This window comes from Alosa alosa, chromosome 2 (genome assembly GCF_017589495.1).
Source record: "Alosa alosa isolate M-15738 ecotype Scorff River chromosome 2, AALO_Geno_1.1, whole genome shotgun sequence".
Taxonomy (NCBI): Eukaryota; Metazoa; Chordata; class Actinopteri; order Clupeiformes; family Clupeidae; genus Alosa; species Alosa alosa.
The window spans coordinates 25704933-25732692 of record NC_063190.1 but is presented as its reverse complement, the minus strand read 5'-3'; the positions used below and the strand labels follow the sequence as shown (position 1 = coordinate 25732692).

At 43.6% G+C, this 27760-nt stretch overlaps 1 protein-coding gene across 5 annotated transcripts; it reads left to right on the top strand.

Annotated features, from left to right (window-relative positions):
* The first annotated feature begins 289 nt into the window (after positions 1-289).
* cpeb4b (cytoplasmic polyadenylation element binding protein 4b) lies at positions 290-22703 on the top strand. Of its 5 annotated transcripts, XM_048230317.1 has the most exons (12): positions 290-749; positions 1519-2730; positions 10873-10963; positions 13860-13910; positions 15268-15291; positions 15904-16074; positions 17968-18057; positions 18479-18597; positions 18859-18973; positions 19213-19394; positions 20480-20737; positions 22064-22703. In XM_048230317.1, exons 2-11 carry the CDS (start codon positions 1582-1584, stop codon positions 20705-20707), a joined length of 2220 nt encoding a protein of 739 aa, XP_048086274.1. In that variant the 5' UTR covers positions 290-749; positions 1519-1581; the 3' UTR covers positions 20708-20737; positions 22064-22703. The 5 variants fall into 5 exon arrangements, with proteins under 5 accessions (XP_048086274.1, XP_048086284.1, XP_048086264.1 ...); XM_048230327.1 differs by having other exon boundaries at positions 1524-2730; positions 20480-22703; XM_048230307.1 differs by having other exon boundaries at positions 20480-22703.
* The last annotated feature ends 5057 nt before the right edge of the window (positions 22704-27760 follow it).

Below are 27760 nucleotides of genomic sequence, written 5' to 3'. Positions count from 1 at the left end.
AGCCCCAGTAGGCTACACGAAATATTCAGGCCAATTCTCTTATCCTGAGCATCAGACCTCATCAGGCGGATATATCTGCAAAAAGGGGGTGGTGTTAGGATGACCTTAGAGGGCGTTTGCATCTAAATGAGCAAAAAATGAGGTAGGCTGCCCATGTACAGACCAATCAAACGCCACAACACCAACTGGCATGGGACGGGTTAACTTTTTCAACCATTCGAGGGAGGGTTTACGTAAAGGAGGCAGGACTGTAACCGGAAGTATCTCGAGACTGCTCTCCCTGTCATTTCGATACGGTAGATTTCTGTGAAGAGAAGGACGGCAGAGGCGAAGGAACACAGCTCTGTCAGCTGGTAAAAAGAAAAGAAGCTGCAGTGTTATACTAAAACGATGAAACCATCGGATAAGCCTACTCCAAGGAACTAGTTTCTTGTCTAGTTTTATTTTTTTATTGAATTAAATGACGTAGCTAATGTTCTTCTGATCAAATTTATGATTAGCGACTGCCAGTGAAAGAGGGCTGTGTCATTGAGAAGGCAGGACACGTCAGGAGAGAGAAAACGCTGGGAAGCTAACGTTACAAATTCTATTAACATTACAGCTAACTCATCTTACACAGCTAGGTCGCTAGCTACTAAAACCATAAAAGCATATCATCCATATCGGCCTCGTCGTATATAAGTGTGGTCAAGCTGGAACAGATATCGTCAACCAACGCTTGGATCAAGGGTAACGTTAGCCCTTAAAAGGTGAAAAGTGATTTTATTTTTTCCTGGTCACTGTATCCTCTTTTAATATGTAACGTTAACATAAGCCATCTCTTTGACTGCATTTTATGAATTGTTGTGGAAATATATGAAAAAACCTATATGTAGTTCGCTCGAATAATGAAAAGACTGACTAAACGTCGTCGTCTTTCTGCATTTAAAGGGTGACTAGCTGACGTTACATGGTAATGTTAACGTTAGCTAGCTAATGTTAGCTTGCTAACTAGCCAGCTAGCAAGCCTTTGCCGAAAAAAAGGAAGGCATTTTTTGAAGGGAGGATGTCGCATTATTCTGCTTTGGGTTTGATCGCTAAAACCATAGAGTGTGGGAGGGACGTGCATGGTTGTATTGCTTTATAAAAGGTTACCAAAATCAGGGTCTGCTGGGTAGGTAGGTAGCCGGTCAGTCGCCACTGTCGGATATGGTTGCCGGGGGTTGCCTATATTAGCTTTGCCAGCTAGAACTAGCCAGGCGTATTCTGTGGGAACGTCACGAGGCTATAATTAGAGAGCTAACGAACGAGTCAGAATGTAATCGAGTCAGCTACCAGTTGTGAAGACGAACCAACTGTCTTTGTTTCTGACTACACGTAACTAATTATGTTCACGCTTAAAGGGTCTGCAAACCTATTCCATTATGACAGAAGTCGCCACATCATTGCTATAGCCACAGCTATTTAGATAAGTTACAGATAATGTGGTTTGATTGAGACGCTGAAATGAACATCAAATGACATTGTTTTTTTCTCCAGTCTAGGACCTAAAGGCGACGGGATCGAATATTGCGTGGGGGATAAGAGAACTGCACCAGATAAATGGGGGATTACGGGTTTGGAGTCCTAGTGCAAAACAACACTGGTAACAAGTCTGCTTTCCCAGTAAGAATACACCCACATCTCCAGCCTCCTCATCACCACCAAAACACCTCTCCAAGCCCTGCCACCTTCACGAGCAGTAACACTGCAGGGAATGGCAACAGTAGTGGGTCCCCCTGGCTGTTCCCCGCCACCAATGCCCACAGCAGCATGCAAGATGAAATTCTTGGATCTGAGAAGACCAAAGTGCAGCAACAGGAAATTCAAGAAACACAAGAGAAACAGCAACAGCAGCAGTCGCAGTTGTCCCCAGCCCCTCAAGAAAGCGGGATCATATCAGAAATGGACAAGGCTCGATCTGAGGAGGGCAAGGGTGAAGGTAGCCCCTCGGACGTTAGCAATGGCAAGGAGAAGCTGCGTCTCGAATCTCCTGTGCTGACGGCCTTTGACTACCAAGAGGCCCCAGGACTGGGCACGGCTGCCCAGTCCAGTTCTTCCTCCTCCTCCCTGACCAGCTTCAACAACTGGTCTGCTGCTATTCCCCAGACCCCAGCTTCCACCATCATCAACGAGGACATCAGCTTCTTCAACCCGGCTGCCTCAGCCAACAGTGGGCCGCTGCTGTTCCAGAACTTCTCACACCACGTGAGCCCGGGCTTCGGGGGCAACTTCTCGCCCCAGATCGGCCCCATCTCGCAGCACCACCCCCCGCACCCCCACTTCCAGCACCCGCATAGCCAGGCGCACCCCCAGCAGCACCGCCGCTCCCCGGCCAGTCCGCACCCGCCGCCGCCCTTCCCCCACCGGAGCGCGGCGGCCGCCTTCAGCCAGCTGCCGCATCTGTCTAACAACCTGAGCAAGCCCCCGTCTCCATGGGGCAGCTACCAGAGCCCCTCACCCTCGCCCTCCTCCACGTCCTGGAGTCCCGGCGGGGGTTACGGGGGCTGGGGGGGCTCCCAGAGCCGGGACTACCGCAGGGGCCTGAACGGCGGTATGCCTCCCCTCAACTCCATCTCACCTCTGAAGAAGACGTTTCCCAACAACCACGTCGTGCCCTCGCAGAAGTACTCCCGCGCCAGCCCTGGCTTCAATCCAAAGTCCTGGATCGACGAGAGCGTAAGCCGGAGTGAGAACATCTTCCCCTTTCAGGTGAGAGGCCTTAAGCCTGCCCTCCCATCCTTCTCTTCACTCTTACACCCTCCTTGTCTTTGCCCAAGTAGGAGTATGTACTACAGGGAACAGCATGTTATTTCGGTTGACACACGTCGACTGCAATGTTGATTTTGCTAAATCTAATTTGCTTGTCAGTGCCTGTCTGGCTGTGGTGTGATGATGATGAAATCATGTGTACTGCAAGCAGGGAGCACAAGAGGAGGGTGGGGGTGGTAACGCTGGGAACACCATTGGCCCCACTAACGGAGCTTTCGCACTCATAAAAATGTAAGAAAGAATCAAGTGCCCCATCTTACGGCAGGCCCCAGATGCTTTTACAGTGTGTTCCACGGGGAAGAGAGAGAGGTAGAGAGAGATGGGCAGTGAGAGGGAGAGAGATGGATAAGCATTTCTGGGAAGGAAAAAATTGGGGGAATACATTCGCTGGAGCCATATAGCTGGCCTAATTTTTTTATTTTTTTTGTTTCATTCATAATTTCGCAAGTGGGTGGTTAAGGATGATGCGGTATTGCGTCTGTCACATCTTCCTATTCATTAAGCTGGCGGTATTGTCTGGAGAGGCAAAATGCCCGTGTGCTTATTTTATTGATCACGCATGGCGAGCGTGACAGCAGTGCGGGGGAGGGGGTTGGGCTGTTCATGGAACCCCGGTTGAGGAAAAAACGTGAGCGAGCGCTGCCAGAGGATCTGATGTTCACACAGCTTCCTGCCGGGCACCTACATCATTAGCTTGTTCTGTATGGTATAGCGAGCTTCTGCCTTGTGTGATCTAGCCTGGCGCATCACGTGCATCCAACTGAGGCTGCCGTTTGTTTTGCATAGGGCTGGCTTTTTAGCACTTGCCCGCATTGCTGTTTCTTATTCTGGCTTCTGTCGCTGCTGCTGCTGCTGCTTTTTATGTAAGATTGAGTGAACACAGTTGAAGTGTTGTGTATGGGGTGTACAAGGTAGATCACGTCATGGGATAAGTGGAAATTTGTTATTCACAGCAGTGTCAAGTCTGTTGGCTGAATTAGTGTTTTGACTGTGTGTGTTATGATCTGCTACAAGGTCTTGGTAGAACAAACATTTTTCAAAAAGAAAAGCCAGTCCTGCTGTTTCCAATTTAATCAGGCTGTTTGTGTGATGATCTTGGGTAGCCTGAAGTAACCATCTAAAGCTGCTTCTCATTTGGAAAGCTGTCACTGGGTTTTTCTGAACAGCAATGTTTTTATTTATTTAATGTGGGGGACAGTGAGTGATTTTTTCTGAAGACCTAGCTTGGCTTTACGTATGATAAGGAGACCAGCTGTAACTAGAGGTCAGTTGTTCCATTCTGTCAAAGCAAACATGGCCTAATGGTTAACAACAGGTGAGGCTCAATATGGCTGTAGTTTGACCTTTCTGTTTTAGGCATTGGTCCTATTTTTCTTTTAGTAATAATGATGGTGATTCCAGGCAGTTTCCAGGACGTATGTTCCTGGTAAGTGGGCACATAGGAAGGCATCTGACTTTAATTCATCTTGTTGTGAACACACAATTGGCATTTGGTGTGAGTAGCTGAATGTCAGTGAAGATTAGGCCCACAGTAGTGTACAGGCCAGCTGGTTGCAGTAGCTTGTGTGTCTTGTTGGATATAATGTGAGCAAAGAATGGTGGTGCTACTGGAGCTTTCCCGAGACCAGAGTGGAGTCACGACCAAGAATATCTGAACTTATGTGTGAAAAAAACTGCTGTCTCTGATTAAGTCTGTTGGCAAGATGGCCTACTCGCTCACGTGCGCACTCGGGCATACACAAGTATGACGCACACAACCTACACATTCATTTTCTTTCATACACACACACACACACACTGAGCTGCCAGCACAGAGCCTCATTTAAGAGAGCCTATATAACAAACAGGGTAGAATTTAGAGCTGGTGGAATGGTCTTGTGATTGAGCGTCGAGGCTGAGTAAGCCCTTGATTAGGACCGAAGCAGATATTAAAGGCTCTTCTCTCTCCAGGCTTGCTGCCTCTCCTCTCCTGTCTCTGTTTATGTATTTAGCATGAGAAAAGCAGCTATTGTGCTGCCTACATGTACCCAGGGTCACCATTACATGCCATGGTTAAGCGTCTCCACCAAAAGGGCTAGTAGGCCTACTCTAGCTTTTAAAGAGACCTGTAAATCCATACGCACAGCCACACACAGCCACACACACAAACACAGCCACACACATAGCCTAAACACACAGTATGTCTTGTTTTTGCCATGGTTGCATGCTGCACCTTGTTAAACAAAGTGTTGTATTGTGTTGAGCTGCATCATCTTTCTTGCTTTTTGCTCTGCACTGGACTAGAGAAATCTGCTGGAGTTTGTTCCTCTGGGTATATCCCATAGGTAGGCTTTATTCTGGCAAGCTTTGCGGGCAACCTAACGGCCGCCTAAACAATTTTGCTTTCTTGCCGTCTTTTTTTCCCTGAGGAAATATCTCCGAACAAGGCAAAACTGGTCATCTTTCCATGTAGTTCAAAAGCTCTGAAGCTGTCAAGTGAGATTTGATCAACACAAACATTACACCCACCACACAAACTGAATTGGGAGAGTACGGACAGGCGTCCCAGGTCTTTCACTCTAAAGCCTGGGCATCCTCTTAGCAGGGCGCAAGCGGCTAAAGCTCTCCCTGACTGAGTGTGTGTGAGTGTGCGCGTGTGGGAGCAAGGCCCAGCGGGGGCATCCGCCCAAGAGCCTGTTTCCCATCAGTTTTCCCTCGGCCACCTCTGGAGGTGCGTGCAGGGCACTAGAATACAAAAACGTCAGCCATTTATGGTCTGATGCAAGTCCCGTGCAAACGTGTTTTGGTGGACGCTTCGGCGTTTCCTCTCTTTGCTGGGGCTTGAAGGGTCAACTCATTGCCATCCTGTCTCCACCCTTGTTCTGTTTATTGCAGATTTCGAGAGTTGTTTGACAGAACATGTTCATGTTAGCAGGGCCTTCAGTGTGTGTGTGTGCACACGTGCACATGCATAGAGTGTGCCTCTGTGACTGCTTGCAGTGTTCTCTAGGCTGGGACTGTTTTTGTTTTTTTTGGTGGCAAATAGCTCTTGTATTCCCCCCTGGTTCCTTGCTGGGTATGACTGTAAAGACTAGATCAGCCAGTTCTCAGTGGTACTGTCCCGGTAACAAATTTGAAAAATAATAATGGCCGAAGCCACCAGAAGACTAGGTGAAGCTCAAAGGCATCATGTTTGCTTGTAATGGTCTTGGTGCTATAAGTATGATGGGCTCTCTTCCTCATACCTGGCAAGCAAATGCACAGTGAGCACAATGCTAACACAGCAGGTTTGCAATAGATCCTTGGCCCCAGCCAGAACCGAGACCTATCCATACCAATCATCCATTTGTCACCCTGAACTGCCTGTGCTTCTGTAGTTCTTCGCTTCCTTCACAGCCAACAAATCATGCGGCTCTGTTTAGCGCTCGCGTGGCATGTTTGAAAGAATAAGTATGCACTTGGAGAGAACGCATAATTTTGCATATATAAGCGTGTTAAAAGTGGCTAAATTGGCCAGTCTTTCAAGCTTGGGTTCACTAGGACTTTCCACCATGGACTTTATCGAAAGGGGTGTTAAACATGCGAGAGGAACACGCTTGGTAGGTCACGCATTTAGCTAAATGTGACGGCAGTTAGGGCTAAAAACTGCCTCCGGCTAGCCTGGCGAGCCAAACCCACATTAAAATGTAGGGTCTGGGCACTCACCGTTCGCAGTGCTCAGTCCTAGGGGCGGGATAATCAGTTGTCTTTCAAATTCCCTCTGGACGCAATAGGATATTTGTTTTCAGGTAGCAGGGAATTCAAGCCAAACCGTTGCAACTCTGCCATCAATCATTATGTTAAGCCCACCAAACGACTCTATACACGATTTCAAAGGCCTGATTAAGTTTCGATTTCTGGAGCTCACAAGCCAACGGGTTGCTAGACTAGCCCTGGCAGCAAAAATGTAATTTGCTGCCGCTAGGGGCGCGTCTAGATTTCTAGGCTAGCCTCCGGCTACTGTCTTACTAAACAGCATTGTTTTAGTGAGCCATTAAATACTTACCAAGTGGAAACGCCAAGTAATCACATTTTATGCTGCCATAAAGCCATAAAGGTAAATTCTCAAAGCAAGCAGAGCCACCCTCCAATTTATTTTACCCTCATCCTGTTGATTCAAGGATGTTTTTTTATCCTGATGGTTATTGAACTTGTTCAGTCAATTGTGATGAGTCCAGGCCAGTCTTGAGAGATGAGTTTGAAGTCCAGTCGGTTTCTTCCTTGGAAGCATCTGAGTCACAGCTCTTGGCAGGTGTCTTGATCATTCCCAGAGGAGCTTGACCTCCAAAAGCCCTGGCTAAGATAGAAAGCACCCACAAATAAACTATCAGCCTTGATGATTTGGCCTACTCAAGCCAACTAGCCTTGCCAGTCTGTCATGATGTCACTGCAACAGGAATCGTGACTGACTCAAGCCATTAGCTGTGGTTAGAAGCTCCGCAATTAGCCGTGCATAAATAGCCTGGAATCGGCGAGGGTCAAACTGACGCTGTCGGCCTTTACAAGCCTCGCTGTCTGCCCCACTGTCTCTCGGCAACCTCCCGCAGCTCGCTCTGACACACGGGAGGGCATGTAACAATATGACAATAGAGGTTAAAACGCAAACAATGAAAGGGCTAAGTAATGCGGGCCAGGCGCCGGGGCTGCTTAGATGATAATGAACAGCAGATAAGCAGCGGTGACCCGTGGGCTGTTTCATGGGGCTAAATGACTGTATTAGTGAAGGCGATCTGTGAATGTCGTGAAAGGACTCCCACCCCCACACCTCTTCAACCTCCTACTCGCCTGTGTGTTCATAGGCTTAGCAGCAGGGCAGGGAGTGATTTTGATGTGGAAAGGCTTTGAAATACCTTCACCGGCAATAATGTCAGAGACACACACACACACACACACACAAGTTGCAACATCAGATATTAAGCCCACCACCCCCACGCTCACCCTTTTTCATTAGTTTAGCGGTGACATTTCAGATTAATGTTGTTTGAAACACCCTTCACGTGCTGCTCTACATCACCCTCGTCACAGCCCTTCAGCACGGGTCTTTCTCAGAAAATGCACTGTCAAATAAATAAATAAAAGTCTTAAATAATCCACCAGTTTAAGGCAGCTGAGTTGGGCTGTGTTATTGCAAACTACAAGGTCATCTCAACCAAGAAAGGGGAGGGAAAAAACTTGCTTGGTGGACAGAGGTCTGGCTTCATCTGGAGTTGCCGGTTAAGCAGCTACTAATTATAGCCTCACCTTGCAAAGAACAGAAATGTAAAAATAGATGTCTGGACGATCCTGTATCGGGAGTCGCCCTTTTGAGAACTTCCTGTCCGTCCCCATGGGCTTGATATGTAGTTTCACCTGTGGAGTAAATTCACCTTTTATAAAATTATAAAAAGGTAAGAAATGATTTGCTTTTGCAGTTGCCTGCAAACCTGATGAAATGCTTTGGACCAATATCTCAGCTTGGCATTTACAACCTACAAATGTGTCTGTAGTGTCAGGCTATTTGTTGGTCCCTCTTAACAACTCAACTGGCTTTAACCATTTTAGTCAATTGTTTTTTTCCTCCCAAGTAATTCGGTTTCATGGCTACACAGTTAACATAATTAGATTTGCATTCATTCATTTCAGCAAAGGCTTTTATCTAAAGTGGCACAGCACTGATATATATATTTCCCTGTTCTTATTCTATGGCAGGCGGGGGGCAGCAGGGCAGCAGGGCAGCAGGGCAGCAGGGCAGCAGCAGCACAGGGTAGAGTGAGCTGTAGAATATGTGAGAGTGAGAGAGTGTGTTAGAGGAGGAGGAATAGGAATAAAGGGGTGATATGAGGAGAGTGAGAGCGAGCGAGGGGTAAAAATAGAATGTGTGAGCATATGCGAGTGATGGGAGTGGGGCAGATTGACCTCCACTTGTAGTGGAGATGATTTGGTCTGTGGTCTGTGCCGTTTTTAAGCACTCGTACGGCACACTGTACATTGCTGCCGCCTTAAGCCGTAGGGGGATGAAGAGATCCATGCACATGCCGGTCTGTGACGGTGGGGAAGGCCGATCAGATGGTTAATCGCCATGTCTGCCAATCCAGTCAGTCGCCTAGCAACGGGAGCTACGCCCATGGAGAGGCCGCGGAGGCTGGCACGCGTTGGGTGAAGCTCGGCATGTGTTGCATTGTCATGTGTTGCTATTGTTGGCTGGGGAATACAACAGTGATGTGCTCATTCAAAGAATTTGGTGTAAACATTTGATCTCAGCCATATGTGGGAAAGGAATGATTATGACAGTTATATTTTTCCGGACAAAGACATTAATACAACATGTTTGTTATGGTTAAAGCTTTGTTTGTGATCCATACTGTAATTTTCTGTTAGTGTGCCATAGGGCCTGGGCAGTTCATTGAAAATGTTCAGGCCTTATCTAGCCTTCTAAGTTAACCAGATGTCATTCATGTCAGGCTGTTGATTATGTCAAGTTGTATACATAGGCCTTATAATAACAAGTATTATGTCAGATGTCATGAACAGATTGTTTTGTCCTAGAAGTATTACAGAAAGTGATCATTTAAAATTTGACAAAACAAGATACATTATTGTGGATTTATCATCACCAAGATATATCTGTGAATTAATTGTGATATTTATTTAAGGTCTTATCACATTGCCCTATTGTGGATAATAGTAGGAACTCCAGAGACCGTTAAAGGTTTTAACTCTAGTAAGCTGCCAGCTCTCTGCTGCGCCGTTAGTATAGCGTCACGCACCAGCTCCTGTTGTGGAGTGAGGAGCCTGGTGCAGCGTGTACTAATGGTGTGCAGCTTTAATCTTGCAGTGGGAATTGTGTTGCATTAGCCTGGCGAGATCTGTACCGTTTCATAGCAACTGCTCCAAGCCGACAGAATCACCCCGGTTCCGTCTCCCACTGGTTCCTAATGCTGTACGCTGTGATTGCGAAGGAGGACATGGTGATGGTGAAATGCAGTGTGAATGTAGCCCACTGAAATATTCAAACCATTAGGTGAGCATTTCACAAAAAGATTTGGGCAATGGTTTTTAGGCATACGTGGGCCGTCATTCTACAAGTAGGCTATATAGACCTAGGCTATCTTATGACTAGTCTATGGGTTGTACGTTGAGATCTCCTCTCCACACCTGAGCTCTCCTATTTCGCTGGTGTTTTAGTGTTGAAGGGGTAGGGTGTGAATGGAAGGCTTAAAGTGACCATGAATGATCTGTAGGGATCGTGGCCCCTACAGTCACGCTGAGTTGGATGTTCTCTGACATTGTGTGCTGGCTGTGATGGTGTGTCGCTTCTGCCCAGGCAGGTTAAACTGGCAACGAAAAGCGTCAAGGGAAAATGTCAAGTGACTTTCTATTCGTGTGGCGTCAACAACACATTGTGTTGCGTCCACATGACGTCAGGCTTTTCTTGTTTAATGGCAGCCCTCGTGTGTGTGTGTGTGTGTGTGTGTGTGTGAAAAAAGTCCAGTGTTGTGTGATAAATGTGTTATCAGACTGCCACGTTGAACTGGAGCTTAAAGCCAGAGTTGAGGGCTTTCAGCTTTTAGTTACTAGCGTCAGCTGTTTCTGTTCGCCTGTGGAGTTTAAAGTACACGTCAATCATTTGCCTGTTCTGAACTTCAGCCCTGCAGTGCAAATTTCATTAAATATAATTAGAACGTTAATGTAAAGTATGTATTTTTCAAGTTTCGAGTAATGTTCCCTAAAGGTTTAGACGACAGGGACGGCTATTTTGAGAATTAGTTTGAGTTCATAATTTTAAGTTGGTTTTATCACCATAGCACTTGGATTAAAACTGTCACACTCTCACACTGTTAGTACACTTTACATTCTGAAGGGTTTTTAGACTACAGATGTAACCCTTGTGTTTTGAAGGACCACTGTTGTACTTGACAAGAGACCCCTATATTAATCAATTCCTGTCCTTCACCTTCTCTCTCTCTCTCTCTCTCTCTCTCTCTCTCTCTCTCTCTCTCTCTCTCTCTCTCTCTCTCTCTCTCTCTCTCTCTCTCTCTCTCTCTCTCTCCCCCCTCTTGTCATCCATCCCTCTCACTCACACAGGAGCGCACTCGTTCATTTGATGGCTTCAACATGCATTCGCTGGAGAGCTCCCTCATCGACATCATGAGGGCTGAACAGGACACCCTTAAAGGTGAGGGCCGATTGGCATGAGAGGGCCGCACTGGACACTGCACTGCACTGCCCTGCAGAGAGGGAGCATTATGTATTCAATACACAATGGAAAAACAACAGCAACCAAAACCACCATAATGTAGCCTTAGGCTGAGAGGACAAGAGGGAGGTAACTCTGTGAAGTGTGAATACTCTTATAATGAATAGGTTTATGCATGATTAACACCCGTGAGTGATGTTTTGAGGTCTTTTTAGGTTGAAACATCACTGATTTGTTGGGTATAACAGCTTCAGATAAAGATGTTGTGTCTGCATAGAGCATTGCTTCGTCCTTTCTCCACTGCTCTCCCTGACCACTGGCACTGGCAAGGTCTCATATCAGATGTCACTTTGTGACTTCCATTTTGTTTTGATTTCACACACACACACACACACACACACAAACCAGGAGATATTGCTTCTGGTTCTGTCTCCTTTACAGTATTTTAGGTTCTGATATTGTCTTTTGCTCTTTTTGTGTCTACTTCTGCTTTATGTGTCCCCACCCCATCCTCTCTGTTTCCCTTCCTGGCTCTTGCCTCTGGTCACCTGTTTTAAACGTTCCTGGAGAGTGCCGCCGCTGTCCCTCGTGTGTTCTGTTCCTGGGTTTGGAGCGTGGTAGGCCAGCAGCTAAGAGGCTTCATGGGTAGACTAGAGCAGCTCCAGCTACCCTCACCTACAAAAGTCAGCCGTGCAGCTGAGGCATAGCTCCAGGCTGGAGCTTCCACAGGGCCCTGTCTCGCCATGGCAGGCCCAGAGACGAGCTCCTCTGCTCGGTGTGAGGGGCAGTGGTAGTCCCCCCACCCTCCACTTTACTCTTCCCCTTTCTATCCCCCTCTACATTTTGTGCAGTTTGCCACGCTGCAGGGTTGGTGGCATAGTTTCATAGCGATGAGGTTGATAATGAAGATGGATGAAGTGCTTAGCCTCTCTGGTGTGGTTTTCAGGCCAAATTGGGCCAAAGACTGGGAGATGCTTGGCAGAGAGGGATTCCACCAAAGATCATAAAGCCTGTCTCCTATTTGCATGCGACATTTGTAGAATCATCTAAAGGGACCAATTCACTGCCTCTATTGTGCCATTTTCAAAGGTGCTGTTTTGAAAAGCAGATGAGGTTTCATTTTGACAGGGTGTGCTTGTGTTTGTAGGAGGGAAACTCGCCCCCTTCCATCTGATCTCCATATCCAGAGCAAACAAGCAGCAGTTCTGCAAGTTACTCACCAGATAAACTGCAGGCCCAATGGAACTGGAGCCCAATGCAGTGGAGCAGCTCAAACAGGGAGTGCGCTTGTCAAAACATTTCAGCCCGCTCCACTTCAATTTTCTGAAGAGCAGCCTGACATTTATTTAGTCAATATAATTCTCATGCAACATTTTTATAGGCTGCCATGTTGCGACCAGACACCAGCTGCACACAGAGGTTTACCAGATGAAAATTACGGAGCGCAGCAGAGTTCACTTGCAATGTCCACCTCCTGCTTTGATTGAAAAAAATAAAAAATGTAAGATCAGAGCCAGGCGTTGCCTTTGAAGAAGCACCTGAACATAATATAGGCCTGCCTGGTTCATAGGGTTGCCATTGGAATGCAGGCGGCTCTACCAAAGTCCTTATAGGCAAGCCTTGTCGCTCGGCAGCCATCTTGGCAATGACTCCAGCAGGCATCTATTTTGGGCAAACAGGATTAGGCTGTGTAAATGAATAGGAAGACTCATGAATAGAATGGACAAAAAGTCCCTAAAACAACATTGCTGATATCATGGTTTAAATTGCACGTCAATTGCTTAAACCTTTCAATAATCACTAGGCATAAATGCTATGTGGAAATACATGAAATGCTGAGGTAAGGCAAAATGTCAAATAGTCTGATCGGCTCTTTGTAATGCATGGCAGCTTATCCATAAACAGATCGGCCATCTTTGTTACAAACACTTTTCAGTGATTTGTCTCCTCCCTTATAATGTGTTGTGCTGCAGGAACTTAGTCCCTGTTTTAGTTTCTTTTTGTCCACCTGGTCGTTTAGGCTAAAACTTTAATAACATGACATTGCTCCATGCTTATGATACCACTGCATTATGCTCATAGATCAAGTATGCACACAGAGTGAGAAGTCATTAAAACTTAACACATGAGTATAAATGATGGATCCTACAGTTTATTCCCTTTAGGTCATATGGAATCTCATAATTGCATTGTCTGATCGCCTGAGGTCCCCTATGTTTCTGCTGATTTGCTGTCTTCCGTCAGTTATTGCTTTTCTCATTGGTAGCTTACTGCAGTACGCAAATACAGGCAACAGCACTAAGAACAAGATGTGCAACAGCAGATCTCTGCATCCTCTTAAAGAGCAAGCAAAAGGAAAAATAAAATATCGGTTCCATAAAAGTTTGCTTTGAGTGCTGTCCAGCATTGTTCCTCTGCCTGAAAAGGTCTCTGTGTGTTCTCCATGGTGTGTTGGCACGGGTACAGCTTTGGCCAGTCCGCTGGTCTGCCCTCTGATTGGAACTGGGAAAGGAGTGGAAGAGAGCGAGAGGGAGAGGGTTACAGTAACCCTGTGCTATTTGCCCTAGCCACAATGGCTTTACTATGGGCTTATTTCTCCCCTCTGTGTGTCCCCCTCCAACCCCCTTCTGCTGCAGGGCCACAGCATGGCGCAGTGGCGGTGGGGGAGGGGAGGTGAAGCAGCACTCTACCGGACCCAGGCCTCCGACTTTGGCCTGGTTGAGTGGAGTTAGCTTAGAGTCTGTTAATGGTGTTTTTGTACACAGGTGTTGGAACACACACACACACACACACACACAGGCCCACACACACACATCCATATGCTATATTTCATGTTGGTAAAGCTGGTAATGATTTATTCTCTCCTTTCCTTAAGGCCGGCTTGGATTCACACACCCTGCTGGAGACAGTCCTTTGCCCATAAATGGTACGTAAATAGATTTTATTACCATTCAGTGCCGACGGCTCAACTCCGTACAAAAAAGGATGGATGCATAGAAAGAGGCATGGATGGAGGGAGGGAGGGAGGGATGGAGGTTGGATGGATGGATGGAGAGAGGCAGGTTGTATATGTTGACTTAGTCAGCGAGATTAGTACTTTGTTTGCACACAGGGAACAGGCCTGGGTGGTGTGCAGTACGTCTGCTTCCCTGTGTTCTTCATTGTTTTCTGTCTGATTCTCTCTTTCTCTTTTTTTTCTCTCTTTCTCTTTCTCTCTCTCTCTGAGTGACACAGCCACAGTATGCCTGTGCAGTATTTGCATCTTGGCCAGAGGAGGCGTAATAAGCACCCTGAGACTCCTCCGCAGTCTCCATTAAATGACAGAGTGGAGCTCTGGACGTAGCCGGGGGGGCGGGGGCAGACTGGGCGTCACTTAGGTCATGGTGCGTGTCAGGGTGGTTTGCGGGGTGTTGACCTAAGTGTGTTTAAGAGGAGCTTGGTCTTTGCAAGTGAGGCCTATATTGGGATAAGCCACCCAGTGTATTATTGTGTTCAATTTAATGGGGGGCTCTTTAAATCTCTTTTAGCAGTTTCTGTGTTCATCAGTGTTTTAGGGATGCAGGATAGCAGATTGTAGTTAACTAAAACTGATAGAGATGCTTTATTTAATGTAGAATTCTGGATTTTCCACCTGCAGGTCTTTCCTCCCACATTCCTGACCTGTGTGTTATTTGAAGGGCTCGCTGTTGTTTTTGGTCAAACAAATGAATGTTGCAATTGCATTGGTCAATACAAAATCCTCAATACAAAATGGATTCACAGTGAGATTCACAGCGCATCTCTCTAAATTGAAGATATTTGATTGAGCCTGTGTATTGATGAACAGTTTAGCAGTGCCCCATTTTGTGAGTGGGCTCTTAGATATTTGTTTGAGCCTGTTTATTGATGAACAGTTTAGCAGTGCCCCATTTTGTGAGTGAGCTCAGAGATTTTATGGGATGACAGATATTTGTTCTGATATTTCACTTCAACCGATTCTTCGAGTAGACAATAGCCCTTCAGTCAATTCCAATCTTAGAGCCAGCAGAATTTACTCCAAATTGAATTGCTATTAGGCCTCAAAAGAGATGGGATTAAATAAAAGTTTGGATTAAATTGAAGATTATTGAAGATTATTGTTCAGCGCATGTTTTCTGCAGGATTTGACAGATTATCTCTAAAGGGGGCAATAGCTTGATGTTGCCTGCTCAGATAATGACCTGAAGGTTTTATGGGACATTGGGGGGATTTTTGTACATTCATGTTTGTCCACTCATGGGTCATCTGTCTTATTTTACAAGCAGCAAGGAATTATGGGAGGAGACGAGGTAAAGGAAATAATTTTAAAACCTTTGAAACTTGAGCTTCACAACCATTTCTCTTTTGATTACTACTGAACAAATAAGAATGACTGAATGTTCTGCCCTCTGAGGCAGCCTGCATGATGTGATTTTGGTGGAAATCATCTGAAAAGGAACTGTGCATGCAGCTGTGGGGTGATATTAATCAGTCTGTCGTGTGTGTATGTGATTTGGTGTTTCTGTGCATTTGTATGCGTGTGTGGGACATCGGCCGGTGTTGTGTTCTTGCTATGAATATCTAATGAAGGGCAAAGGTAACCCATGTCTGGTGACTGAACACACACACACACAGAGACAGACACACACACACTGAGACAGACACACACACTTCTCATGTTGCGGCAATGGAACAGTATTGTCACGCAATTGGATCGGGCCGGCATGCATTTCTAGTGCCTGCTAACTGCTGTAATCATATGGAAATCAGACCTTGCTCTCGTAGGTTCGGATCAGATGCCCATCTAACTGTTCCGCGTGTGTGTGTGTGTGTGTGTGTGTGTGTGTGTGTGTGTGTGTGTGCTCCACGTTCTCCTGCCCCACTCCACCTGACGGACGTCCATCTCTGGTTTTGCTCCGCAGGCCACTCGTCCCTGTTCCCTATGGAGGACGGCTTTGGGGAAGATGAGCGTGGGGAGCAGAGCCTGCCCGGCCTGGGTTCCCCCCACTGCTTCCCCCACCAGAACGGGGAGCGCGTGGAGCGCTACTCGCGCAAGGTGTTCGTGGGCGGCCTGCCCCCGGACATAGATGAAGGTGAGACTGCTTTTTATAACCAAACCCAAAGCTCTCCTCAGTTTCTCTCTCTCTCTCTCTCTCTCTCTCTCTCTCTCTCTCTCTCTCTCTCTCTCTCTCTCTCTCTCTCTCTCTCTCTCTCTGTTTCTCTCTCTCTCTCTCTCTCTGTTTCTCTCTCTCTCTCTCTCTCTCTGTTTCTCTCTCTCTCTGTTTCTCTCTCTCTCTCTCTCTCTCTCTCTCTCTCTGTTTCTCTCTCTCTCTCTCTTTCTCTCTGTCTCCCTCTCATATATGGCTCTTTGGTTATCTACAACGATGCCATAGATACACAGCCATTCATGCATCCCTTATTCACACACATGCTCACTGTCTCTCCTCAAAAACAAACAAGCGCACAGACAACACAGTAAATGTTGTCTCTGATCACAAAATGCATACTATGGCCCTTAAAGGCTCAACGTCCAGGTGTTCCCAGATGTGTCAGTGACTAAAGTTCACAGAGGCTCCATTCAAAAAAACAAATTGACGCTGGCTATAACCCAGTCGTCGTCGTCGTCCTCCTCAGCGGCCCTGGCCCTGGCCCGGTAGGAATCCTCCTTAATGGATTTTTGGACCTTTTTAAAGGAACTTCCATTCAGTCCATCTGTTTTGGATTGGGAAGTTTTCCATTCCTGTCCGAGCCAGCATGAAGCAGGGCACGTCCTCCTGTGCAGCATGTGGCCCCGCACTGTTTATCTCCAGCAGTGGATGTAGTTTAGACTGTCAGGTGTGCTGGAGTGTTCGCTCCTTTCCTCCATGACTATCTTTTTTAGCGTTTTTTCCCCAGTGTGAACTTGCATGGCATCCACACTAGGGCTGTCACTTTACGTTCGAAAATCGATTGCGCAATCGATTGGACCAAACACCACAAGTTTCGAAAACTAAAATAGGGAATCGATTTTAACCAAATATGTACACTATTAATTTTAAACAAATAAAAACGATAGATGTAACACAATTCACAAATAAGAATATAACAATATAAAAGAATTCCGAAGTGTGAAAGCTAAAAAGAAAATTCCCAACAATTTTACGCACTGGAAACAGCTGTTTCAATCAGCTGCTGTGCTGCTCGTGTTTTGCCAAAAAATGGAGGACAATGCAATCAACCTGTGTGACATGTAGAGAGACGATTGAGGCCTAATAACTTGAGGAGTTCAATGTGGAAGTACTTTGGAATTTTGGTATATCAAACTATGGAGAAGAACAAAGCGGTAGGCTACGCAAACTGTGCAATCGAGTTCTACGTAGGTGAAATTTGTTTGACATTTCTAATCGTAAACACAGACACAGCTACGTTGAAGCCTGCAGTCATGTTTGTCACTGATGTAATGGCATTCCGCGGCTTATTGTTTTTCGAGAATGTTGCACTCCTGTTTGTCATTGTGCACGAAACTTCAGGCCTATAAAATATTCAGAAATATTGCTGGCTTGTGTCTACAAGCGCCCTCTTTACGTTCGTCCTAATGCCTGCTAGTTGTTTGTGGATTGGCCTATATTTGGCGTTGAAAATGGAAACGTCTTTAGACATAAAAAATCGATTTTACAATTGATTCAATGAACACTTATGTCTCAAAAATCAAACAGGATTTTTTCACAAAAGTGACAGCCCTAATCCACACTCACTCTGTATTGATTTAAACAGCCATATCTGTTACACCTGTCTTTATATCTCATGCTAATCAAACTTTTTTTTTTTTTTTTTTTTTTTTTTTTTTTTTTTTTTTTTTTTTTTTTTTTTTTTTTTTTTTCTTTGCCATTCTCTCCCATTTCTCTCCTCACTCTTTGTCCTTTCTTTCTTTCTTTCTTTCTTTCTTTCTCTCTCTCGCTCTCTCTTTCTTTCTCTCTCCCACTCACTTCATCTGTCCTGTCTTCCAGATGAGATCACAGCAAGTTTCCGTCGCTTTGGACACCTCTTTGTGGACTGGCCTCATAAGGCCGAGAGCAAGTCCTACTTTCCTCCCAAAGGTGAGTGTCTCATCAGAGGAAGATGAGGGGGCTCACAGTTTAAGATGCCAATTACCTCTTGATGGTCCACTTCTTTGCCACTTGAACAGCATTGAGTTGGGTGGCAATTGTGTTTAGAAGGCCTTCACTTGAAATGTCAACATTTTACTTCTTTCTAGAAGGATTTTCATTCATTGTATTCACTTATGCTTCTTTCTCTTTCTTTCTTTCTTTCTTTCTTTCTTTCTTTCTTTCTTTCTTTCTTTCTTTCTTTCTTTCTTTCTTTCTTTCTTTCTTTCTTTCTTTCTCTCTCTCTCTCTCTCTCTCTCTCTCTCTCTCTCTCTCTCTCTCTCTCTCTCTCTCTCTCTCTCTCTCTCTCTCTCTCTCTCTCTCTCTCTCTCTCTCTCTCTCTCTCTCTCTCTCTCTCTCTCTGTGCGTGCAGGTTATGCCTTCCTGCTATTCCAGGATGAGAGCTCTGTACAGGCCCTGATTGACGCCTGCATTGAAGAGGATGGAAAACTTTACCTCTGCGTGTCCAGCCCCACCATTAAAGACAAACCAGTGAGTCTTTCTTTCTGTGTTTCCCTTTCACTCTCTGACACTCTCATACGTACACACACGCGCGTATGCACACGCGCACACACACACAGACTTTTCCTCCATGTTCTCTATCTTGTATGAATTTTCACATTGTGTGTCTCTACTAATTCTTTACACATTCTTACACACCCAGCATACCAATGGCCTCTTATGATGCACTATGCAGAGGCGTTAGTTTTGTGTTGCTGTGGGTGAAGCTGTGTTTGTGTTTGTGTGAATCAGGTTCAGATCCGGCCCTGGAACCTGAATGACAGTGACTTCGTCATGGACGGCTCTCAGCCTCTGGATCCCCGCAAAACCATCTTTGTTGGCGGAGTGCCCCGCCCTCTTCGTGCAGGTAACTTGACACCAGCCGACTCGTGTAGAAATGGAGACTGTGTGCAATGACATGTATGGGTATACTGGCCTATCAGGAGGAGCTCTCTGTTTTGCCTCTAGGAATTGTGGCCAGATTTTGAAAATATACATTTTGGGGAAAACACACACAAATGATAACATGTATATTTGGAATGTTAGTCTCCTTAATTATGACCAAAACATTGTTCTCTCTCTGTCTCTCTCTCTCTCTCTGTGCAGTGGAGTTGGCTATGATCATGGACAGGCTGTATGGCGGCGTGTGCTATGCGGGAATTGACACTGACCCCGAGCTGAAGTACCCCAAAGGAGCAGGGCGGGTCGCCTTCTCTAATCAGCAGAGCTACATAGCGGCTATCAGCGCTCGCTTTGTGCAGCTGCAGCATGGGGAGATCGATAAACGGGTGAGCTGGGGGCCCTTTCACACAAAACACACACAAACACGCCCAGTGCACCCCCTTTAACACACACTGTATACACATCATTCACAGACAACATAAAGCATGCATGAGAACCTTGCACACACCCAGCATAAGCCCTTAGCAGATACATGTGGGTGTCTCAATGTTGTTGCCTTTGCAACACCCAGTGTTTGGGTGGCCTGGATCCCTCCCTGATACAAACAGTTGCTTGCTCATTCATCCTGTCCAATTTGACATGCAATTCTGGTTCTCTGAAAGGTTAAGATAACATTTAGAGAACATGGGAGGCTTAGGAGCTTTAAAAGTCTTGGGCTCTCCAACAGCTTTGTGTGGCTCTGCATTCAAATACTCACTCATTTAAATATTCAACTATTCAAATACCCCACTATTCAAAGTCACATTCAAATATTCCAATATCACCAAAATAAGCAAAGGCTTTATTGTTCTGGTATATCAAGTTTTTCAAAGCATTATGTTTTTAGTTGTCTTTGTTTGATTGTACACACGGGTAGCAACTAAACTTTGTTTTCATTCATGTTTGCAGAACCTCTTGTTAGGGCCTCTGTTTTGTGTGTGTGTGTATGACCACCTGTGCTCAGCTTATCTCTGTGGGAACCTACTGCAAAAGGGCCTTTCTCAAGGTTTGCTTCCCCTTCATTCAAAGAGTCAGTTATTGTCTCCCAACGGGGAACGACCTGAGTCAAGCCAGTTAAGTAATGTCATATTGGAACCGGGAGCTGGCAGACCTACCCGCTTGGCTTAGGAGATTACTACCTGTCCAAAGCATTAGAGCTCTATAAACATGAGTCATAGTTTTTCCCACATGCTTGATAGGTTGACATCATTTAAGGCCTTCTGGTTTGAGGGCTTCAGATTGTATCTGTGTGTCTGAAAATGTGTTTGTTTTGTGTACTTCAAACTGAATGACATTCTGTCTATCTCTCTCTCTCTCTCTCTCTCTCTCTGTGTGTGTACGCGCGCGTGTGTGTGTGCGCGTGTGTGTGTGTGCGCGTGTGTGTGTGTGTGCGCGTGTGTGTGTGTGTGTGTGTGTGTCCACGTGTCCACAGGTGGAAGTGAAGCCATACGTGCTGGATGACCAGCTCTGTGACGAGTGCCAGGGCACGCGCTGCGGAGGCAAGTTTGCGCCCTTCTTCTGCGCCAACGTCACCTGCCTCCAGTACTACTGCGAGTACTGCTGGGCCGCCATCCACTCACGCGCCGGCCGAGAGTTCCACAAGCCTCTGGTCAAGGAGGGCGGAGACCGGCCACGCCACATCTCCTTCCGCTGGAACTAGAAGGAGAAGAGAGTGAGGGAGGGAGAAAAGGTGTGAGAGGGGTGAAGAGGAAGAGAGAGAGAGAGAAAGAAAAAGAGAGAGAAAGAAAGAAAGAAGGGGGTAGGCAAAGGAGTCGCAGAAACATTGTATAAATAAATGCACTTTTCTGTTGCTGGTTCCTTTAGTTTAATTTAAAGATTTTAATTTGTAACTTTAATATATATTTTAAAAGTCAAACCTTTTGAAAAGAGGAAAACAATGGATTTTTATTAAGAATTGAAAGAAAGATGTATGTACACAAAAAACAACTCATTTCTCTATTTTTTCCATTAGAATTTATTTTTCTGGTTTTAGTGCAAATTGAGTTGTGAATTTTATTGTTGTTGTTGTTGTTGTTGTTATTATTATTATTATTATTGTTATTATTATTATTATTATTATTATTATAAATCCTCCCTAAAGTTTGATATTCTTAACCAATTGGCTCGACCCACTATGTGTGAAAAATCCATTTAGATTCGCAGTGTCTCTGCACCATCATGGCTGTGTGAAAGGTGCACTTAGTTCTTTACCTTTGAGTGGAGATATGACGTTAGATCCTCAGATTTAAACCAAAGCGCAATCACTTTTGGTTTCTGTAGAAAAGGAAAGCAAAGAAAAGAAAAAAAAATAGACGAAAATTTAGATTTCTGACTTCAGATTTTACAGATTCTCTAGATTCTCTAGAAGATCAAACGACCTGAACATTCGCTCATTGAAAGGCCGCGCTGATTTTGTTCTCTGTGTGATTTATTCCCCCCCCCCCCCAGCAGGTGTTTTTGGGGTGCGCTTTGACCTCCATTTTTGACATGCAAAAACTAATACCTCAAACCTAGCTGCTAATGTTATGAGTAACGTGTAGAGCCCCAGTCGGTCTCTTACTCCTCTCTCTGTCCCCCTCACACGCTACCACCACCGCCAAGGGAAAGGACATCGGCAAAGGCACTTTGATTTCCCAAAACACTGCTTTGTCAGTTTCCCCATGATTTTTTTTTTAAAAAAAAATGTTTTTTTTTTTTTTAATTTTGTTTCCTCTTTTCTGTCTTGTTTTAAACCCTGCTGGATTTGGAGAAGCTCAAGTGAAGAGAGGAGCAGGGTGATGCTTTTTGGGGAATGTACAGTTTAGCCATGCAGTGATATTGGGATACTTAGAGACCCACTCATATATTTATATATAAATACCAGGTGTACATATACCAGGTATACCATACCATATATATATATATATATATATATATATATATATATATATACTTCTTCTTGACATGAGGGAACAGTTTGTCCATGTTTATTTCATAAGACTTTTTTTTTTGTTTTCTTTCATTTTAAACCCTGAAGCGCAACTATACTACCCAGTCCCCTCCATATGTGATGCAAGTCTCAATCTAAGCAAAGACCCAAACCGAGAGCAGAGAAAAGGACAAGTTACAGTGACCGAGAGGAGACCGACAGCACACCGGAGAGAACGGTGTGTGTTTGTGTGTGTGTGTGTGTTTGGGAGAGGGAGGCAGTGTGGAGACTAACACTTTGCTGAAGTAGCTCCCTTCTGGGGATTTAGTCTCTGTCTATTTGCCAGTCTCTCCCCCTCTCTCTCTTTGTTAAGCAGAGCTACAAAGACCAGACCCCAACCAAAGAGAGCAGTCAAAAAGCCAGGGACACTTTGCATTGTTTTTCTTCCTTTCTATCATTATCATCCATCTGTCCTTTCCTCCTTGCGTGTACTCTGTCTTTCGTCAAGTCTTTCATTCTGTCCCCTAATTTCCCCTAAAACAATTGCTAAAAATTGTGCGAGATCCCACTTTTTTGGTATCCCTCTCTGCGTGAGAACCTAAAGGAGTCCAGAGAAACCAAAGATTGGCCTTGAATTGATAAATGGTGCAAGTCAAAATCCATGGCAACACTAGTGAAAACAACCAAACCGACCCTGCAGCCTGGCTCACGGGCCTTTCTACCGCCCCCCCCCCCCCCTCTTTCCAAAGGTCAAAATGGAGAGATGAGTTGCTTAAGTAGTCTTGTGTTGAGGAGTTTGCAATAGGTGTCTGATATTGAACAGGTTTTTATTTTTTTCAAGTTGGTTTATTTTTTTTTTGGTTGCAGTAGTATTTAGAAATTACAACATAACGATACAACAAACAGGATATATAATTGGCATAGAATCGACAGGCTTACTTTATCTGAATCTGCTAGCTTGTAAATGTCAGGGAGTTAATGCTGAACTATAACTTGATACACTAGTGAGAAACTTATCCTCGTGTTGGCTGGGTGGTGCTTCTCTGCGCTTATTCAAAGTCATCACTATAGCTCGGGGGTGAGGGGTGAACACTTTTAGAAGTTTAAAACACTTTTTGAAGAATTTGCTGTTGATGAGATGATGAAAAGATTATTTTATACATGGCCTGCTGATTTTTGGTACAGTGTTTTCTAGCTAAATTATTTTGTCATGCACATAGAAACATTTATTATGCACTACTTTTCTAAATATTTCTTTTTTCCAACAGTCATTTTAGGCACATTTTTCACAAATGGGAAAACTCCTTTTTGCAATACCTCAATTTTTCACATTGTGAAAGGTAGCTTTTATACTTTTGTTACTGAGAGAACTGCGTATATGGAAATTTTCATTTTAAAGAAAAAAAGTTAAGTGATTTTAATATATATCATTTTAAATTATGCTTTTTATACATTTCAGTGCTGCGGAAACTATAAAACAAAGTGTGCACTTGTGTTAATGCGACTTCTGCAGAGGAGGGATCAAAGTGTATAGCTTAAGGTCTTGGATCTTGTACACTAGTTGAACAGGGAAAAAAGTATAATAAATTGGGGAAAACATAGCAGATAAAACAGCATGGCGTGAACACATCGTCTTTTAGAAATTGAATGTCATTGTTTTGGGTAAAAATGGCTAACCTAGGTGGTAAAAATGGTAACTTAATTTTTTTTTCTTGCGTTTCCATAGCTGGAATCTAACTATTATAAGGAGAATGCAAAATTGATTCATGTTAAAGCTGACTCTCGTATCAAAAGAATGGATGTTTGGTGTTTAGATATTTTAACAGTTGAAAATATATATTCTTGAACTGCCAACTAGCTCCTATTGTAATCCTTAGCATGCATGGAAGAAAAAAAAAAAGATAAACAAGTACAATTAACTATTGAAATTAATTGTTGTGGTTGTGCACCAGATGTTTAAAGTTTAATTTGTTAAGGACACCCACTCCCTTTCATATGTCAATCTATACATCCTGCCCCCCCTCCTTTCAGGCCTCTGCAGAATCCTCAAAAAAAAAAAAGTAGCAGTGTTGTAACATCAAAAAAGAAATACACTGTTAAAGACCTTAGACTCATCCCTACTATCTGTTTTTAAGTACGTAAATACATTTCTTTCTTTTTTTTATTTCTTCATTTTTCTTTGTCTTTGCGGAAGGGGAACTTTAAGACTTGAATGTGGTAGATGTTGCAAGTTAACTTCGAGTTGTTATGTGCAATACTTTTTTTTTTTTTTTTTTTTTTTTTTTCCAGATAAAGACTCTTTGCAATGTAATTCTTTAATGCCATTTTTAATTGCAAACATTTAAAAAAAAAAAAGGATGTTAATGTTTTTCAGTCATTTTCTACTGTTATTGTAATCCTTTACATGCTGGTGTTTGTAAAAAGAAAAAAAAATACAAGACTATTTGTACTAATATAAATAATTGAAGTTATTTTTAAAACATTAAAGGTTTTGTGCTCATTTGCTTATATTGATTATTTCAAGCTACTGTGATTGCATTGTAATTATTAGGTCAATAATGTATTTAGCTGTTTATTGGTATATTTTTAATTGGAATGTATAATTAATTTTTATAATTTTGATCAGATTTTTGTTATATTTTTGAGGTGAAGCTTTTAATATGTTAAAGTGTCTAGTTTTTACTAATTGCTATATTGTGCTCTACAATATATGGTTCACATTTTCTGAAGGAGAATAAATATTTAAATATTTGTCTGTTAATGATGTTACTTAATGGCAAAATTTCAATAGTTTTTGTGTATGAGAAGGTTGTTGTATTTATTAATAGCATTTTTTACTTAAGATATCACCTTAATTTTTATTGTCATTTCACTTTATAAGTTCCTATTTTTGTATTTTTCTTTCTAATTAAGTTATGTAATAAAAATGTCCATATTCTAGGAGTTGGTCTGTAGAAGTGCTAGTGTAACAAAAAGAAAAATCTAATGTTATTTAATTGTTTGCAGCCAACTATTTATAACAATATGCATAATTTTTAAATATTTGTAATGTGAAATGTTGAATGAATAAAACCTAACTGTGATGAGATGACCGTGTGGCCAGCCTGGTTCAATATGCCCATCTTCACTGTGACACCTCACTGTTGAGGCCACACACAGGATTATGGGGAACATACTGTACAGTGTACACACACACACACACCTACACACACACCAGTTTCCCAAGAGCTCCCTCTGCAGGCTATGTTCAGTACTGAGGAACTGATATGTGTAATAATTTTGTGACTTACTAAATGTATTGACTCTATATATATATTAATTATACATGAGTGGTTATGAGTCAATACATTTAGTGAATGTCACAAAATTATTACACACTCTGCAATTGATCCAGAACTACATTTAACACTTGCAATTTGCCTTTGGAAATCAATGAAGTACTCTACATAATGGCCACATTAGGGGCATATTTACTGCTGTGTACTAAGAACCTTTTTCATTTCTGTATTTCTGCACTTTTTTTTTTTAATATCCCAGCATAAACCAATCCCAGATGAGTACATGAATTCAGGTCACAATTACCCCTCTCTCATCTTAATGAGGTCACAGCGATGATGAACTGGCTGAGTGGTTTTGGGCGCTCGCTTCCTAGAGTCTCTTTTTTTCCCCCAACATGACAAAAGCTCTCCAATATCAACCCTTTAGAAAGCCTAACCATTTCTGTGAACCGTTATACACTGGCTACCAAACAAATGGAAATAGTAAGTAATATGTCTCAACAATTAACTTGTTCACTTTAATCAGTATTACCACCATCCAGCAGCATGATGTTCCCTCAGCTGCACCAGTGCGTTTTTCATTTTTTTACCAACCCAAACATTTTTGAACATGTAATACTGTAAAGAGATTCTGCCAGCCCTGAGACCTGAATGACTGAGTAGAGCTAGTATGTTGTATTAGGTCAGATTTTGTTAGATTTGTCATTGTGTCCTATTCTTTGTGCACTCTAAAAGTTTCCATCATGTTAGCACCGGAACAAATTCCTCATGTAGCCTACTTGCTGTTAATTCTTTCTTTTTTACACGTGTCTCACTCTGGACTAATGCCTTCTGCTGTTGCTGGGTGGCACCACAGGAAGACCAGCGAATAACAGAGGTGTGTGTGTGTGTGTGAGCTCAGATGCAAAAAAGCTCCCAGTGACCTCATGCGTTTTTCTCTGTCTACCAAAACAAAGTTTTCTACTGAGCCCATCCAGTCTGCCGCCCAGACAGCCATCGGCAGGGACAACAGGAAACACATCACAGTTCTGTACACTGAGTGAACCGATGAGCTCCCCTTAAAACAACTGACATCCAGCACATCTACAGTACTTACCTCCCACCAACTCAAATTAAATCATTACCTTCCATAGCAGAAACTGACTGTGCCTTCACATACTTTGACAAAATCATCACTGTCAAAATTATGACTAAAATTAAAAAAAAAAAAAAAAAAGCTAATGAAATTATACTTTGCAAAAATGTTTTAGATTTGGATGCCACACTTAGGAATTGTCACGAAAAAAAGAAACATTTTCAAATCTGCAATGAAAAAGGATTACAAAGTACTGTCATGCAAAAAAAAAAGCCTCCAAGAAATGCAAGTTGAAGTGTTTTATTTCATCATACCATGTGCAGTTCTGAGATAACAGATAGCAAATTCTGTTGCTTTTCATTCCAGGTAAGAAGTTCTTCTTTTGTCACATTTATGTCAGTCAGCACACACTTCAGTCAGCACAAACACACTGAGAGGAGTGTGTGTGTGTTCTACTGTTTTGATTTGCCTGGATTTAGGACCAGACTGGACACTTAAATGGAGAAGATTTTGTGCACAAACTCAAAACAATCATGAAACACATCAAAGTGAAGCTCTATAGGGTGCTTGACACACACAGCTGACAGACTGTTTTCAGTGGGCTGGCCTACTAACCCTCGATTGCAGGGCAAAGTGTATTTCCAGAGTTGCACCATAGTCTCCTGCAGTGCTGTGTCTGATATGTTGACACACTGTAATTAGACATCCAGCTCCTCAGCAGACGCTGTGGGAGTAAGTGGCTCCCTGCGCCAAGTCGAGACGCTGGTAAACTTGCCCTGGTGAAACAGAAAAGCTTTGCTGCCCTCAGAGAGTTTACCTTTGACCTTTGGCAGGTTAAACAGCTGTTGAAAGGCCCTTTTTAGAAAAAAAGTTATGTCCCAGGGGAGGTGGTCCCCTGAACGCCCCAAATGACCCTTGACCTCAGTCTCACCCCATGTTAAACCCCAGAAAGATGGTTTAACAAAAATGGCCTGGGTGTGTGGATGCACCCTTAAACTGTTTAGATAGCTTGCGTACAAATATTGAGCGGAAGTTTATACTGGTTGTGAGGTGTCTGAAAAAATTGTTCCACAATAGCAAATAAGACGGCTGGAAATCATACATTGCGCCTATATATTTGATTTTAATAATCAACGAACACCACTAACTTGGTGAGTTGCACAGTTTTGAAAACGAACGTTAAGGGTTGTTGTAGGATATGTTCGTGCATGCCTGTTGCAGCCACTGTCTGAAGCAGTTAAGGCGATTCAAAACGAGTCAGAAAAGTCGAGACAGGACCAGTCGTCAAAATGTCGGTGTCCACCACTCTAGTTCATCCAAAAACAAACCAGAAAAGGGACTCAAAGTGCTAAATACCGGAATTTTCCTTTAACTTTATACAACAATATATAAAGGCACAATTATTCATCTTAGAGGTCTGAATATAATATAATATAATATAATATAATATAC